Source organism: Pezoporus flaviventris, unplaced genomic scaffold (genome assembly GCF_033815535.1).
Source record: "Pezoporus flaviventris isolate CSIRO_AGI_PZ_B2104156 unplaced genomic scaffold, CSIRO_AGI_Pfla_v1 ptg000013l, whole genome shotgun sequence".
In the NCBI taxonomy this organism is placed as follows: Eukaryota; Metazoa; Chordata; class Aves; order Psittaciformes; family Psittacidae; genus Pezoporus; species Pezoporus flaviventris.
Window position 1 is genome coordinate 6,674,701 of NW_026892561.1, and position 15,646 is coordinate 6,690,346.

The 15,646-nt window shown below is 47.7% G+C and overlaps 1 protein-coding gene across 3 annotated transcripts in view; it reads left to right on the forward strand.

Moving 5' to 3' along the window:
- Positions 1–15,646, forward strand: part of PIK3R3 (phosphoinositide-3-kinase regulatory subunit 3) — a 79,792-nt gene that overhangs the window by 37,533 nt on the left and 26,613 nt on the right. Inside the window, exon 1 of one of the 3 annotated variants that reach the window (XM_061451352.1) lies at positions 9,740–10,476. The exons of the other annotated variants lie outside the window; for them this stretch is intronic. Within the exon in view, the coding sequence (XP_061307336.1) occupies positions 10,371–10,476 (106 nt within the window). The 5' untranslated portion in view covers positions 9,740–10,370. Of the gene's footprint in view, positions 1–9,739; positions 10,477–15,646 lie in introns of those variants that run through there. 3 annotated transcript variants of the gene reach the window in all.

Here is a 15,646-nt window from a genome sequence, read left to right on the forward strand (position 1 = left end):
AACCCAGAGGAATTTCCATTCTTAAAAAGTGCCCTTGGCCCGATTCAGCTCCAGGACCTATGGCAGGTGCCCAGCCTGCAGTGAGCCAGACTGATGGATGCAGCTCTCGGCCATCCGTCCTGCCTTCTCTCCAACAGCATGGTGGCACTGAGATCTGTGGTCATATAAGGGCATATAGTGATAGGACAAGGGGGTTTTAAACTGAAAGAGGGTAGGTTTAGATTGGAATTAGGAAGAAATTCTTTACTATAAGGGTGCTAAGACACTGACATGGGTCACCCAGAGAAGCTGTGGCTGCCCCGTCCCTGGCAGTGTTCAAGGCCAGGCTGAACAGGGCTTGGAGCAACCTGGTCTAGAGGAAGGTGTCCCTGCCCATGGCAGTGGATTGGAACTGGATGAGCTTTAAGGTCCCTTCCAACCCAAACCATCCTATGATTCTGTGATTCTATACTATAAGCGTAAGTGTGCTGGTCCTCCCATTGCCTTCTGCATCAGCCATGCCCTGTTCCCTGCCACTGCCTGCAGCAGGAGCCCATGGCTCCAGGTAGAAGACGCTCTTCCTAAGAACAGGTTTCCACCCTTTTCCCAGGGCAAGAGGGACCTGGCATTTCCCCATCAACTGCAGAGGGGAGTGCAAGAAGCAGGATTTGACCTTAGCTGCAGGAATGCAGTGACACAGGGAAGGAGAGGGCACTGGCTGATCCCATCACCTGCTGGGCTTCCCAGAACATCTGTGCTGAAACCTGCTCACTGCAGGAAGCCAGGGCCATGGGACTGCGCCATGAGGATGAGGAAGATGAGCTCAGTGTGTGTGGAGATGAGGGCAGGTTAGCTGGAGTTGCACAGACCCAGACAGCATCCACAGGTGACAGCATTCACATCCTTGCTGCAGGGACACAAGGGATGGTGAAGTGGTTACTCGCTTTGGGACAGAGCCACTGTCTCTGGGTACCTCTGGTGGCAGGGAGCCTGGTAACCCATTTATTTCTGCTCCTAGTTCCTTGTTTAGTGGTTTTAGTATCCACCAACTTTGTCTCCTGTAGTGCAGGAGCAAGCCTTTCTCTCATTCCCTGCCTCTGCCCCTTCTACTGTTCTCTCTCATTTAATTCCTCAAAGCCCTTTTAAGAGACTGTTCATCTGGGAGGTATCACCTAAACCGTAGTTGTATTGTGTACATTTGGTTAAAGTAAGATAAGAGCTTCCAAACAGTGAGGCAGTCAGGGTGGCTTCTTCAGGTGCTGGCAGCTCTCAGAGAGCATGCAGTGTCTGGGATGTGTTAACCCACTGGCTGGGATTTGCATAGGTACAATATCCTTCTTCACGTTCTGGCAGATTCTTGGCTTGGAAACTGTTGTATTAAACCTTAGACCAGTAAGCTGACCTGGTAATCGGTATCACACTATTTACTTTGTCTCTCCCCTATTTCTTTTCGGAGACAATACACATTCTATGCTTTGTCAGCAGAAGGCAAGGTGAGTGCTCACCCATGTCCCACTCCTGGGTGCTGCAGGCACCCAGTGCTCTGGCAGCTTCCAGCTTTGCCTACGCTCTGCAAAGAGCTCATGTGCTGTGTGTGCTCATGGCACTGAGAAACAAAAGGGTTTACACCTTGGTCACAACCAACCTACATATTGTGAGAGAGACCCAGCTACCTTTTTACCCAAAAAACTTTGTCCTCATTAAAATCTGATGAAGTTGCAAGTTTTGTCTGATCCTTGAGGAACAGAACTGCTGGACATCTGGAATTCCTGGACTCGAGCACCATGCCGGCACAGCTTAGCCCTAAGGCACATGTTTAGACAGACCAATGCTCCCAGGAGGCAGGAGACCAGCCGCACAAGTGCTGCGCAGTCCCTCTCTGCACAGGCAGTAAAGCTGATGCCTTCCAAATGCTCTGGATTTGTTGCATGCTTGGAGGACATCTGTGCGGGATAGGCACTGGCTGGCTCAGGCTTCCAGCAAATGGCCAAAGATTTCCCTGGTGTGCTGGGAAGATGAACTCCATGCCATGATGTGCCCACCAACAGCTATGCTACTGCAGCCAGGACTTACTAAGTCCTGTGAAATGGTGATAAAGTCTCATCTGGTGGTGCAAAGTGGTGTGGTGGTTTACAGGTATAAGGGAGGTGTCTTCCTGCATGTTTCTAGAGGATGCCTAGGACTCCACATGGCAAGCATGGCAGCAGAGGCACAGAGTGAGTTGTCAGTGTCCTGAAGTCCCATCTGTCCTCCAGGGAATTCATGTTCTTCTCTTGGGAACCCAGCATTATTCGACAGAATTCCCCCTTCGGGTCTGGAAATCTTCATGAAGGAAAGAACCTTAATACAAAGGACAGACAAAACAGGCCTTAAAGCTGATGTGCAAGTTGGCTTTGCTCAAGCCCTCCCTGCCCATCACCTCAGCTGGACAGGGAAGGCATCACGTTCATGTGCTGGTTTTTAAACTATTATCCTACACAGTGCTGTTTGTTTTATTTCCCTGCTTAGTGTTCAGAGGCTGTTCTTCTCGTGCTTATTTACTGTAAAGCAAAGAAAGCCAGGGAAAATTATCTCCAAAGCAAATAGAGCCATGTTTCCATTTGGGAAAACTTAGAGGGAAAGTGCGTGTAGCTAAGCAACAATGCATGATGGTAAATGGGTCTTTTTCCAAGGCATGAATTGCATGTGGATAACTGCTAGGAAAACAACCCCTGCCAACGTGCTGCCGACGTTTGAATTTTTGGCCTAAGTGATTAATGAGGAATGAGATGGAATTTTCAATACCCCTAAGAGCATCCTGGGTTGTTATGGGTCTTTTTTCTCCCACTTTCTATCTCCACCCAAAACCTCGGGTGGGAGTTTCTTACTGCGGCTGAGCGGAGCTCTAAGGATGCCTTTGCATCTGGACCTGAAAAGCAACGGGTCAGTTCCACTGCATCCCAGGGAAAGAGACAGGGACAAGGAGACTCAGCAATGAGAAACTTCCTTCTGTTTAGGTCTAGAGTGAAGCCAGCATTCACTCATGCACTAGCACCAAAGCCTGATCTCAGCCTGCCCCTACGCATCACATAGGACAGCTTCACTCGCTTCTCCTCCCTGGGAAACTAGATGATCTCTGTGAGAAAAAGAGAGTATTTCTTGCTGTGGGGTAATGTGTTACAGATATATGAGGGTATTAATGCTAAGATAACACTAGCTATGGAATGGTAAAGTTTGAGAGCCAGGAATGGGAGAATTTGCTGGGGGTGACACTTGGCTGGGGGCATAAAGACCATTGTCATGTAGCCACATCATCATGGGTGACAATGCCTAGCTCAAGCCATGGGTAAAGGGTTAGGAAACCCTTCAGCTTTGCATCCTAGGGCAGGAAAACTATTGTGTTGGGGGTTATTGTCTCATAATAACAACAAATCTACAGAGCTCAAGCTTTGCATTTGCAAAAGTGACCACTCATCTGGGCTTTCCCAGAACTACTCCTATCAGGAATGGTGCCACCTTCAAACCAGTGCTGGCAATTCAGCCCGAAGGTCAGCAAGTGGGATGGCAGCAAAGCAGGGATGAGACCTCGCTTTTCCTAGATGTTCTGTTGATTTCCTCTTCCTGCCACTTGCATCAGTGGCTGTGACCAAAGCATACATTGCCATGGTTATTAAAAAGAACGCGTTATTGCATGAAGGTATTGGGATTATTTCGTTCCTCCATGAATAAAGTTCTACGGTTCCTCTTAAAATCAGACCTGAGGAATTTACAGAGTGGTTACTGTACATTCCTTGGGTAAAAAAGTATAAAATCTGAGCAAGTAGTTCCAGTGCATTAAAGCAATGAATAGAGGAAGTGAAAAATATTTTAGATTCCTGTAGAGTGTTACATTACAAAAATGCCCTCGTTCAGGACATTAGAACTGGGGGGTGGTTTTTTGCTCTCTTTTTCCCCCTGCTCTAATTTCTCTGAACTTGTTACAAGTCTCCTTCCATTTTGCTCACCATTTCCAAGTGACTAAGTAGAGAGAGGCCTGGAACGATGACAGAGATGCAAAGTGCACAAAGGGACTGGAGTGTGGTCCGATAATTCTGTAATTGGAGCTGCTTGAGGCTAAGTTTTCTTCAAGGCATTGTAAATGGGGATCGCTGAAACCCTTAACAGTCGGTCTGTCAGGCTGCTTCTTTAATGGATTGCTCTGTTTAACTCTCTCTCTTTGTCACTGGCAAGATGACAAGAGAAATTAGTGTACTGGAAAATATAAGGTAACTGGCAGCACCCCAGCCCAGTTCCACAGCCCCACAGACCCCGGGGTGCCGCAGCACCAGAGCCTGGCTCACCAGCTGCTCTGCTGCTCCATGGAGGAGGAGGAGGGGAGCTTTGGAACCTCCTGCCCTTCCTAAGGGTAGGAAAACCTGCAAAAAATACCCTGCGGCTCTGGGATGTTATAGTGAAGGGTATGTGGGGAGAAGGGGTCTCCCCATGGCTGCAGGTTGAGATTGGGGAGAGCACCTAAGCATCCTCACAAGGCCAAGTTGCAAACCTTTAATCAGCTGCAAACTGGCTTTGTCTCTGCCTTTACACCACGGATATGCTTGATTTTAATGGCTATAGGTTGATGTCAGTCTTTTGGGGGTGTTGAGTGTACGGTGGAAGCACTCACCCTTAGAGAAGATGCTCCCAGTGTGTGTGTGAGCACATGTGAGTGGAAAAGTGTGATGCTTCAGGGATCGGGGATGCTCTGACACCTCCATTGTTCACAGCCAGCCTTTGAAATTTGGCAGCAATGATGCCTTGAGGCTAGAGATGTACCTTTTGTTTTTCCCATGAAATTCCATTCTGGTTTGGCTGAGTTATTAAAAAAAAAAAAAAAAGAAAAGAAAGGAGAGAAGTTTGAAAATCGCCATTTCCCTTCTGCTGCCTGCATTCCTCAGGAAAACTTTGGCAGCCTGTCAAAACAATAACTGAACGTGAACTTTCTAAAGAGCTGGCCTGGTGCTGTCTGCCAAAGCAGCAACTCAGCCTAGCTCAGTGCAGTATGTCCTTTCCCTCACCCCCCCAGGTGCCCACCCCCTTGCACACCCATCCATCCCTGGGCACCCTTTGGCCCAGACGTGTGCCCCCCCAAACACCAGTGGGGTTGGCACACGCTGCCTGGCTGCAAAAGCCACACACACCTCCTCTTGGCTTTCCACTTCTAGCCCCGACCGTTACTCCTGCAGTTCTGGGGGCAAAAACCTCTGGAGCAGTGAGGAAAGGCCAGTCCAAAGCTCGCTGAGGAATACCTCAGGTCCAGCTGCAATAACCTCAGCTGTAGACATTTATCTAAATGACCTTTTTCTTTTCTTAATGCTGTTTCCTATGCTAAAAGAATGCTGTTTACAATGCAAAGCCAAGTGCTTTTAAGTTAGGAAATGCCTAATGTATGATTCCTCACAAACTCAACTACTGTGTGCATGCATTGTGCTATGACCTTTACGTGAGCCCCTGCTTCAACCTCTTGCCTTGTTGTGTGGACACGGAAGGGACCAGGGCACAAGCTGCTCTGACAGCTGTAAATAAGACACTTCCTAACACTGAAGTGTTTCATTTGAATGTTTTTGCAGACCGCATATTATTCTTTAATACAGGTTTTTAATGCAATGTATAATTTTCAAACCAAAGCACCCGACTCGGGCACACTTGCCAGAGTTTTTCCTCACCACAGAAATGCAGCCGTATCTGGGGTGGAGCAAGGCAACTGCTTTGCTGCCTCTTAGGACATAAAATGAATCTAAAGCAAAGGACATAAAATGAATCTAAAGCAAAGAAGAGGAAGCACAGTCCTTGTTAAGAACACTCATTACACTTCATATGAAGGTGCAGGAGGGTGTGGGGAGGGAAACCACTGATACTTCACCCTCACAAGGGTTAATACTCTTAATCTGGTGGCAAATGCTTTGCAGTCTCCGGGTATTTTCAGGGCTCAGGTTGTACAGTTCAAAGGGGAAGATGGTGCTTGCACTGTCCCCATGCTGCTAGCACTACGCTGGTTCGGGTAGAACCTCTGCTTTTCCCACCACCTCTTCCCCCGTCAGCAAGCCCCAGGTTTAGCTTGCAGCACCCTGAGACCCCAGCACAGTGTCTGAGCAAAAGCAGCCAACCCTCCTGCCCTCCCTTGTCACCTCGACACCAGGAGGTGAGAAACACGCAGGAGTAATCCATTAATTAAACCAAACTGCCATGACTGGTTGATCTCATGCTGTTACTTGCAAGATGCAGCTGCCCCCATGGGAAGCTGGCCACCAATTACAACAGATACCCCACAAATCCTGTGTCTGCCCAGCACAGGGCTAGTAATTTCATATTGTATTTACTGCTGGCCAGGGAGTCGTCCAACAGGAACACAGCTCTGCCTTCTACAAGCTCTCCTCCAGCAGGCCCTGAGCTTGTGCTAAAGGTGAAGCTCATTTTTGGATCTTAGGAGTGGCCAGGAGTCTCCATCCTGCCCCCAGAATCCCTCATCATTTTAGTGTGTTTGGCTGACAGTGCTGTGGACTCAGTCCCCCTCCCTCCTCCACCCCTCCAACTATAAAAGCCTGTTGTGGCCTACATTCAGCTGTCGGATATCACATTATCATGGCTCGGCAAAGAGGAAACCAAGCAGTTTGGCACAAATGGCTTTTCTGTGTTCAGGCTGCTCCAGCGCGGGTCCGCTCGGCTCCTCCTGAAGCACATGGAAGAGCTCAAAACTTCAATATTTAATCTTCCCTTGAAATGCAAATTGTCAGATGCAAGGAAATGAAAGTGAGCAAATGCATGGCCCATCGACCCAGGGATGTCAGGGAGGCAGCAGACGCTGTGCTCACTTTTTGCCTGTCAGACATAGTGTGGGGCACCAGGATCCTCTCTTGAGCACTGTGGCCCCTGCTCAAGTGTTGTCATTATCACCATTATTTTATTCAGTGTTTTAATGTAGCTTTTCCCAATTTGGGGTGATCTAGTGCCTGGCCAGACCTTGAGCATCTGTTCTCTGAGGGCACTGCCATGATGCTGGATGCTTAGATTTTGCACCCATAAAGGAGGGATGCATGGGCAGAGGGGATTTTGTAGTGTGTAAGTGCCTCCCTCTCCCCTCTCAGAACACAGCCACTCACCCCTATTGCAAGGCAGGCACTGTAGCAAGAAAGGGAGCACCCCATGTGTGCATGCTGGGAGCCAAGTAATTCTGGATATATTATAAGCAGAGTTTTGAGAAATAAAAACACATTAATATTCTGTTCTCTCAAGGCATTATCCTACTGTTTACCATTACACACAATCCTTTGCCTTAAATTGCATCTTTGATTAAAGCAGCAATGAGAGAAACCAGCACTAATAACAAAATGTATTCTGCTTTAAATCACTAAAGTGAAAACATCAATAAGCTGTAACCATCAGTGCCGCCATGAAAATGAAGGCAACCACCATGGGAAACAGCAAGGATGAAATCCACTTTGCCAGCATAAAAGCCAAGTAATTAGGTCTTATGTGGGTGGAACTTATAATGAGGTGCAGGAAGGGGGAAAATGAATTTCAACCCAAGCCTGCATCCTCCTTCCCCCCACCAGAGCTGCTGATCTAAGTCTGGGGACTGCAGTAGGGTCGGCAGGGTCCACAGGAGCTGCAAAGCAGCATTGGCACCTCCACTTCTACCTGCACTCACCACCCAACCCTTGTGGGCTGCAGAGCAGCCCTGCCACACACACAATATCAGTGTTTTGTACCCATGGAAGCAACTTAGATTTCACTGGGGGAGAGGGGTGTGCTTCCAAGAAGCACATTTTGCTTGGAGCAAATTCAGGCTGATATGTTGTATCAGCCCAAGACACTTATTTTAACAATGAAAAAAGAAAAAAGGACTCTGATCTGGTTATTGTGGATTCATCAGTTTGTGGATGGGGATATAAAACAAATTTATACCCACTGAGTTATTTGAATCAAAGCCCTGTGCTCCTCTGCAGCTGTCCGTCCCTCGAGGAACTCTGTTACTGGAGCAGTGCTGCTCCCAGTCGCTTGCCATGAAAGTTGTGATACATCAGCAACCTTCAGATCCTCTTCCCACATACTCTTACTTTGGGTAGAGCCTTTCAGTTACTCAGTGTTGCAGTCACCCTCCGGTTCACTGAAGCCAGAAGTACACTTTCAGGAGCTGTCTACTCAGTGCTAAAGCAGGAGAAATTATTCATAGCTTACTCTTCCATGCTTTTAAAGTACAAATAAAGTGGGCAACTTCAGCGCTGAGTTTTTTAACATTCCCTGACATCTCCGCAGCAGATCAAGGTGCTCGCCTGCCCTTGTGCCTGCGACACTGTCTGGAAGTCTCCAGAAAGGGTTTTTTCCTGAATTTCTCAACAGCTGTCATTTTGCCTTTCTTTAAGGATGCTTCCCCTCGCTAAGACCAAAGCTGACTGCCGAGCTGGCTGCAGTTCTGCCTCCCGCCGGTGCCTGTGGGCTGTGGGCTGTAGCTGCTATCGGGATGCGGCTAGTAAGCAGTCTGAGGTTCAGCTTTGGGTTTGTTTGCAGCTCAAATTTTACCCCAAACTTGTCAGAAGCTGCCACACGGTTTGGCGCCTTTCCCTCAGCTTTTATTTCCCCCTTGGTTACATCTCTAGAACGAGCATTCGGTTTCCCGAGGGTCACACTCTAGTTAGCGGATGGTTATGATGCCGTCACGCAGGTTATGACGGATGCCAGGCAAGGCAGGGAGGACAGCCCGTGTGTCTGGCAGCAGCTGCGGGCGGTGCAGTGAGGTCAGCCCACCTAAACCCCAGCAGGACACGAGGACTCTACCTGCAAACGGCCTGCTGGGCCTAGAGCCGCGGCCCGCTCCCACAGGCCCCAGAGCGGAGCCGGCCCTAGCTGGGGGTTAGCAGGAAGGCCCGGAGCTGCGGGGCACCGGCCGGGGGGAAGGGGGGGGGGAGTGCACCCCTCGTCGCTGTGGGCAGGGGACATCTCCCCAGCGGCAGCATTGGGTCCGGTTGTGACGGGGCTTTGGGTCCGGGCCGGGCCGGGACGCGGTACAGGGCCACCCGCGCACCCCCTCAGCCCCGCGCCCCCTCTCCGCCTCAGGGCTCGCCTTCCTTTGTCCCGCTTAGTAACTGCGGCTCCCAGCCAATCGCCATCGAGCCGGCCGGCTTCACCGCCAGCTGATTGGGTGGGCTGTCCGGAGCCCTCTGCCAATCCCGGCGCTCACTGCTCCCTCAGACAAAGACGGCAGCTCTGGCAACTGGGCTCGCCCCGTCCCCCCCGCGCGTGCTCCGCGGCAGCGGCCCCTTGGCGACAGGCCAGCCGAGGGACCTACCACCTCCCCCGCTCTCCTCAGAAGGGGGGAGGAGGAGGGCTAGGAAAAAGTGGCGAGAGAAGGGACGGCAGTGGAGAACGGGACCCGGATAAAAGTTAGAAAAGAAGGGAAATAAGATTTGGTTTTTGTGCCATGTTTTCTTTCGTGGGCATGTCACGCAGGCGGGAAGAGCGGGGAGGGTTTTTTGCTCACCCCCTCCTCTGGCTTTGTGGAAGCGCCCGCTCACACACGCGCAACCCCCCCAACCCCGTTGTTCCGGAAGGGGTTAAAAAGCCGGCGCGAAGCCCCGCCCCCGCGGCGCCGGTTTGGGGGCGTGGCCTCGTCCTCGCCAAGAGGCGGTTGGCGACGGTTGGGCCCCTCAGAGCCTCTTAAAATGAAGCCTAGCGGGGCCGGCCGCATCGCTCCGAGCCCGGCGCTGCCGCCCGCCGCATCCCGGGCCAGCGCCTCCCGCCTGCGCCGCGCCGGGCCCACAGCTGGGCACGGCGGGACACGCCGCGGGCTGCCCGCCCAGCGCTGAGCCGACCCGACCCGCACCGAGCGGCCCCCAGCGCCGCCCGCCCCGCTCGGGCTCTACGCCCGCCGTTATTGTTGCCCGCCGGCCGCTCCTTTCTCTTCCTCCTCAGCCGGTGGACTGAATTCATCCAGAGACTGAAATCGCCCCTTTTTACCCGCTTCTTCACATCTTTCCCCCCCCGCGGCTTTTGTGACGGGGTTTTGTTTTGCTTTCAGCCCGGTGTTTTAAAAAAGACCCCGAATATGGCGATTTTTAGAGAGGCTTCAGGAAAGTGGCTTTTCTGTGGAAAGGTGTCTTTTTAAACAAAAAGCACTCTCTCTACGTATATTTTATATATATATATATATGTAACTACCTATCTTAGTTCTTGCAGGGCAGCTGCTGAGGTGGCTTGTGTGGTAGGGTTTTTTAATTAAGTTTAATTTTGCGATATTTTTTTTTTCCCTAAAAGTATTATTTTAGAGCGGGGTGGATTCTTTTCGGCTTTTTTTCCTCCCCTTTTTTCCCCTCCCTCTCCATTAAAAGCCGATAGAGCCAGCCTCTTAATTGTAAACCTGCCGGGACTCGGCTGTCGCGATGTACAACACGGTGTGGGATATGGACCGCGATGACCCGGACTGGAGGGAAGTGATGATGCCCTATTCCACTGAGCTGATCTTTTACATTGAGATGGACCCTCCAGGTAGGGAGCTGGAGCCTGCGTGCCTGCCCCGGCACCCCTCGCAGAGGGGTCGGGGCTGCTTTTCATTCCTGCCTCCTCCCTGCAGACTTTTCCCGTTTGAGGAAGGAGGGGGGGGATCTGCAGAGGGGAAGGGGAAAATACAAATAATCTGTAGTTAAACTTTGCATAAACTTTCCAGGGACTTGAACCGCAATCTCCTGGGTGAAAGTATTCTAATATTGGGGTGGTTGTTTTTTTGGGGGGGAGAGTGGGAAGATAACTGCGATTTATGGTGCATTTTGGGAGGTGGATAGAGGCAGGAGGAGGGGAGCTGCTCGCAGCCCCTCTCCCGAGTCTCTTTTATTTTTTTTAAGCCTTTATTGAAAACCGTATATTTTGGCTGTATTCGCTGCTCGAGAAGCGGTTTTATTAGCCTCTTCACCTGTGTGCCTTTATGCGCCTGTAACACTTTGATGGTAGTGATTTACCTACCTCCATTCAGTTCCAGTTTAATCGCTTTTACAGTCTCCGAGCCCCTTTTCTCGCCAGCTCTCTTCCATCATTGACAGATGAAGTGTGTGTTGTTGCTGGGTCTTGGTGCTGGGGGAATAAAACCTGGGAACAGCTGGAATCCATCCCTGGAGGCACTGTTACTTTGATAATGCTTAATAACCTCGTTGAGAAGGGTTTGATGCAACTTCTTATTTATTTAATGTATTGACAGTGCTGAAAATGTAGAAATGTGTTTGCCTGAAGTTTTCAGATGGGACAAAGTTTCTTTTGTGCCTGAAGAGAGAGGGAGAAGGCTTACGAGAAGAAGAAGTTGAGTCTTTGGTAATAAAGCAGAAATGGGTACTGGTGAAACCATATCTCTACCTGTAAGAGTCTAACAGGGTGAGAGCAGTAAGAGGATTGAAGGGCCTTTATGTTCTCTGGTCTCTGATCTGCACAGCCAAGAAGCTACAGTAAAATATGCACTCAAAATCATAGCTGGCAGAGAAATTGATAGCAAATAATTACTTCTAAGTGGTATCTTCTGTGTGGCATGTACTGCTAGACTTTCAAAATGCACTTTTCAATCTGTGCTTGAATTGTGGCGTGTATCTCCAAGTGTGGTTTAGTCCCTTTGTTTCAGTGCAGTGAGCTCTTTTTTTTCCTCTCCATAGGTATGTGGTACTTTAATTAAAAGAGGAGGAGGTGATCATCCTGAGATTTTTGGATCTCAAGGAGCTGTACTCACTTCCCTTAGTAACTGACGCTTCAAAAATTGGACAGATCTCTCAGACACACAATACTGGCCACTACACTAAATTCTTGCATAGCTGACGCTACCTATTTTTAGATGTTATTCCTGAAAGCATGAAGTTCAGTGAAATCTGTTTGCTTTTGTGAATTTCAAAGGATAGCTTTCCTGTAAATGCTTTTAACTATTCAGGAGGTTAGTGTTTGTGTTTGCTTGCATCAAGTGAACAAAAACCCAAGCTCCATTGTAGGTGACTTCAAACAATTGGCGTGGTGGGGTTTATTAGAAAAACTAAAGCCCCTTGAATGGCTCAGTGCAAGGAGGCTGCTAAAAGGGCTTGTCTGACTGAACTGGTCAGAAAAACTTTCTAGTATTTCTGCAGGAATTTGGCCATGCAGCCTAACTTTACATTAAGAAGCAGCATTTCTGTCATTAATGATGGCAATATTTCCATCATTGGAGCCCTATTGTCAGGGTTCAGGGCTTTATATGGTCCAAGCACCAGTTATCAAAAGGACTTAATGTTACATGCTGGTCTCTGAAGTGTTCACTTACTTTCATATTTTTCAACTAGAAAAGCTAGAGCTGGTAACAATGCATGAGGTGAATCCCATGTATACATCCCGATTTTGTAGAACTATAACTTTTAAATTGCAGGGGAAAGGAGGGAGAGTGTGGCAGAGGTGGCCTGCTTCTAACTCATCCAGAAGTGGTGGGGTGGGAAAGCATTTTCTTGTCTGGGATGATAGGTCATCCCTAAGGGGAGTGTGGAGGAATTTATTTGGAACGCTTTAACGCTCGGCATGCCTTGAAATAAAGTCACTGCATTTGCACCCGGTAACAACCACAACTCCATTTGGCCTGGTTCCAACAAAAATTTGTGAAGGTTTTCAGTGTAGCATTCCCCTGCGCTGTGTCTGGAGTTCCTGAGCAGCTGAATGGTGGCAATATGTTTTCTCAGCAGCGCACAAACTAACAGTATGCAGCGAGTGTGTCCGCTGCCAAAGGAGGCAGCACACTCTTTTGTTCGCAGAACTTGTGTGAGGAGATCCCTGGTTGGGCTTTATGCTGCAGTGCTGGGCATCGACTGATACTGGGAGCCAAGTGGCTCAAATCACGCATGACTGTTGGTGATTACATTTTAGTGCATCTAAACTTGAGGCAGAAGACAAGAGCAAGGTGAACATAATGCGTGGTGTCACCCGTAACCTCTAAGTCAAGGATGGGGATACTGTTTCTTGTTAAGGGCCAGTAGCTCTTTAATTTATCTTGGCAGGCTGTCTCAATACCCACCTTAGCGTGGCCCAATAATAATGCAGAAATAAAACCCTGTGATGGCAGGCAGCCTGCAGCGCAGCCATAGCTTCTGTCAGGCTTCAGTGCACCTGCACCAGCTTATCAGTGTGCTCGTGTTTTCTATCCAGGATTGTAGGTGCAAATGGATGTTCAGAGCAGGTCCTGAAGCCTCTCTGCTAGAAGGCTTGCTCAGAAGTTCAGAAGTAGTAATGAAGTTGGTGCCTTGCTCAATGAGTTTTCTCCAACTCCAGCAGAGGTGGGCAACAAGGGATTGGTAGCTTTTAATCCATCCTAAACATAGGAGCGGGACAGTTTTCCTAAATAGAAATAGAGCAGTGGAACTAGGGATTCAGTTCTGACAGCCTTGGAAAGCATGCCTTAGAGCAGTACAACTAATACAGGAGCAACAACAGTGACAAACAGTGAGGTGACTCCTTCTGCTTGCATGTATAAATGCATAATAAAATGTATCACTGGCATAAGGTAGCATCTATATGTGGCAAATATACTAGTTGCAACTTAATATCTTTTTGTCTAAGGACAAAACTGGAGCCATCAGTTGCATACTACTAACATAGTAGCTTCTAAACTTTATGACCAGGACTAATTTAGAGTATTATGTCCATAGCAGCATCATATGGTGGTTCTGGCATTAGGAAACTGGCTGTCAGGGTTCACTTGCATGTTTGTTCCTGCTGTGGGTCTTGCTGTCTGAAGAGACAAGGAAAAAGGTTACTGGATTGAATTTAGTTTTTATTTAACAACATCCGTTCCGGTCTGAAAAAAGTTGTTACTGCCAGAAGTTAAGTGTTTGAATGGAGGATGTGGAATTGACTGCAAAAGTTACTAGAGCACCAAAAGCATTACTACCTTTGTGTTTTCTCGCTTCTAATTAATAGGGCAAAGTAATGTCTTTCCCTCTGTAGATGTGCGATATATTATCCGTTGTGCTGATGATAAAATGTGTAATCACTGAATACATTTTGTCACAGTTGGATGAAAATCAGTAAGAGTGTTCCACTGGGATTTGAGATACAGATGTCAGCAAAGATATTTGGCTCAACTGCAGTTTAGAGGTTACTTTCATTGTGTGGGTTATGAAGAAAACCACAAGTTTTAGAAGTAGGCTTACTAGTGCAGAATGGGCTCTCTCTGTGGGAAGATAATAGAGTAAGTGTTTGTCCTAAAGCTATATGAAAGATACCTTGTTGGAGCCTGTTAGGCCCAAATATGATCAACAACATTTATTACTTGATCCAGCCATCTTTTTCAAGAACACTGCTCTTCCTTGCCTTGTGCTGGGACCAACTGTAAAAATGCTGGTGATACAAAATCTTTTAATAATTAGGGGAGAGCAGCAGTAATCTATAGGCTTTGCAAAAGCAGTACTGCCATTGTATGAGGTAGACAAGTACTGAAGGGAAAAAGTGTATTTATTCATTATAGTTTCTATTTTCTACTCATATATAATTTGACAACCCTTGTTTTAGGGGAATGATACTATAATTGTAATTTGGAAAACACAGGGTTTGGATCTCAAGCGCAGCATTTACTCGGATACCAGTCATGCTGTATCATTATCAGTGTTATAGTGGAAACTGACTGTGGCTTCTCAAATAGGGTTTGTGGTATGCAATGGCCCGATGTAGGTGAACACTGCATGTCTATGCCTGACTAGTTTTCCAGTGGGAGAACAGATGCAAATTTTAATAGCATTGTCAGTATTGTCCTTCAGCTTTTTCTGGGCTGACTCCAGAAGCTTATCAAAGTTCTTCTCCTACATATCTTAAAAATGTGTAGTTGTACTCCTGCATGCAGTCAAGACAGCAGCACTGTAGCAGCAACTGTCTTCACTGCAAATTTCAGTCTTACTGAAGATAATGATTTTAAAACAGCAGATGCTGGGGGTGGAGAGCTTCCTTCTTACAGAAGGGGAGTTTGTGCAGACTGTTTTGCAGGGAATAAATAAGGTTCAGTTGCTTGTATTCTGTGTATCATGGGAAATGCTTTGACTTTGAGTCTCAGCTCCTATGACAACAGTGATGTGAAATGCTTGTATTCTGTTCTTGTTACACCTAGATTTCTCTGTTGGCCTTTTCATTTCAAGACTGCTGTAATCACTTTTTATTTCTGATTGCATTTTCAGGCTTGCTTTTGCATTCCTAGCATTTGGTTTTCATTTTGATGGCTCTAACTGTTAAAGAATATCACTCATCAGCTTTCAATTAAATACATTAACACAAAAAATAGCATTAATATAAAGTGAAATGATGTTTTGCTTCAGATGGGAGAGCCTGCTTTAAAAGGCTGACATTTTTATTTATCAGGATGCTCTCAGATGATATAGAAATAGTTGGGCAGGGAAAGCTTGCTGGAGGGAGTTGTTCAGCTCTGTGTTTTCGTAAAGCTGTAGGTTTATGCAAACTAAAATATGGGAGAATGTTCTGAGAAGAAACTAAGCTCTTTGAGGGTGTTTGAAGGCAAAACCTGCAGCAAACGTTATTTATGCAATTGTTCTGAACAATTGTATATTGTATGATGACTGTACCTGACAGGAATTAATCACTGTGTTGTGACCTTCTGCCTCACTTTTTTAAAAGTAGAAGGCTCTTCTTGGTGTTTCCACTGGGGAATATTGTTTTCCCCAGCAGC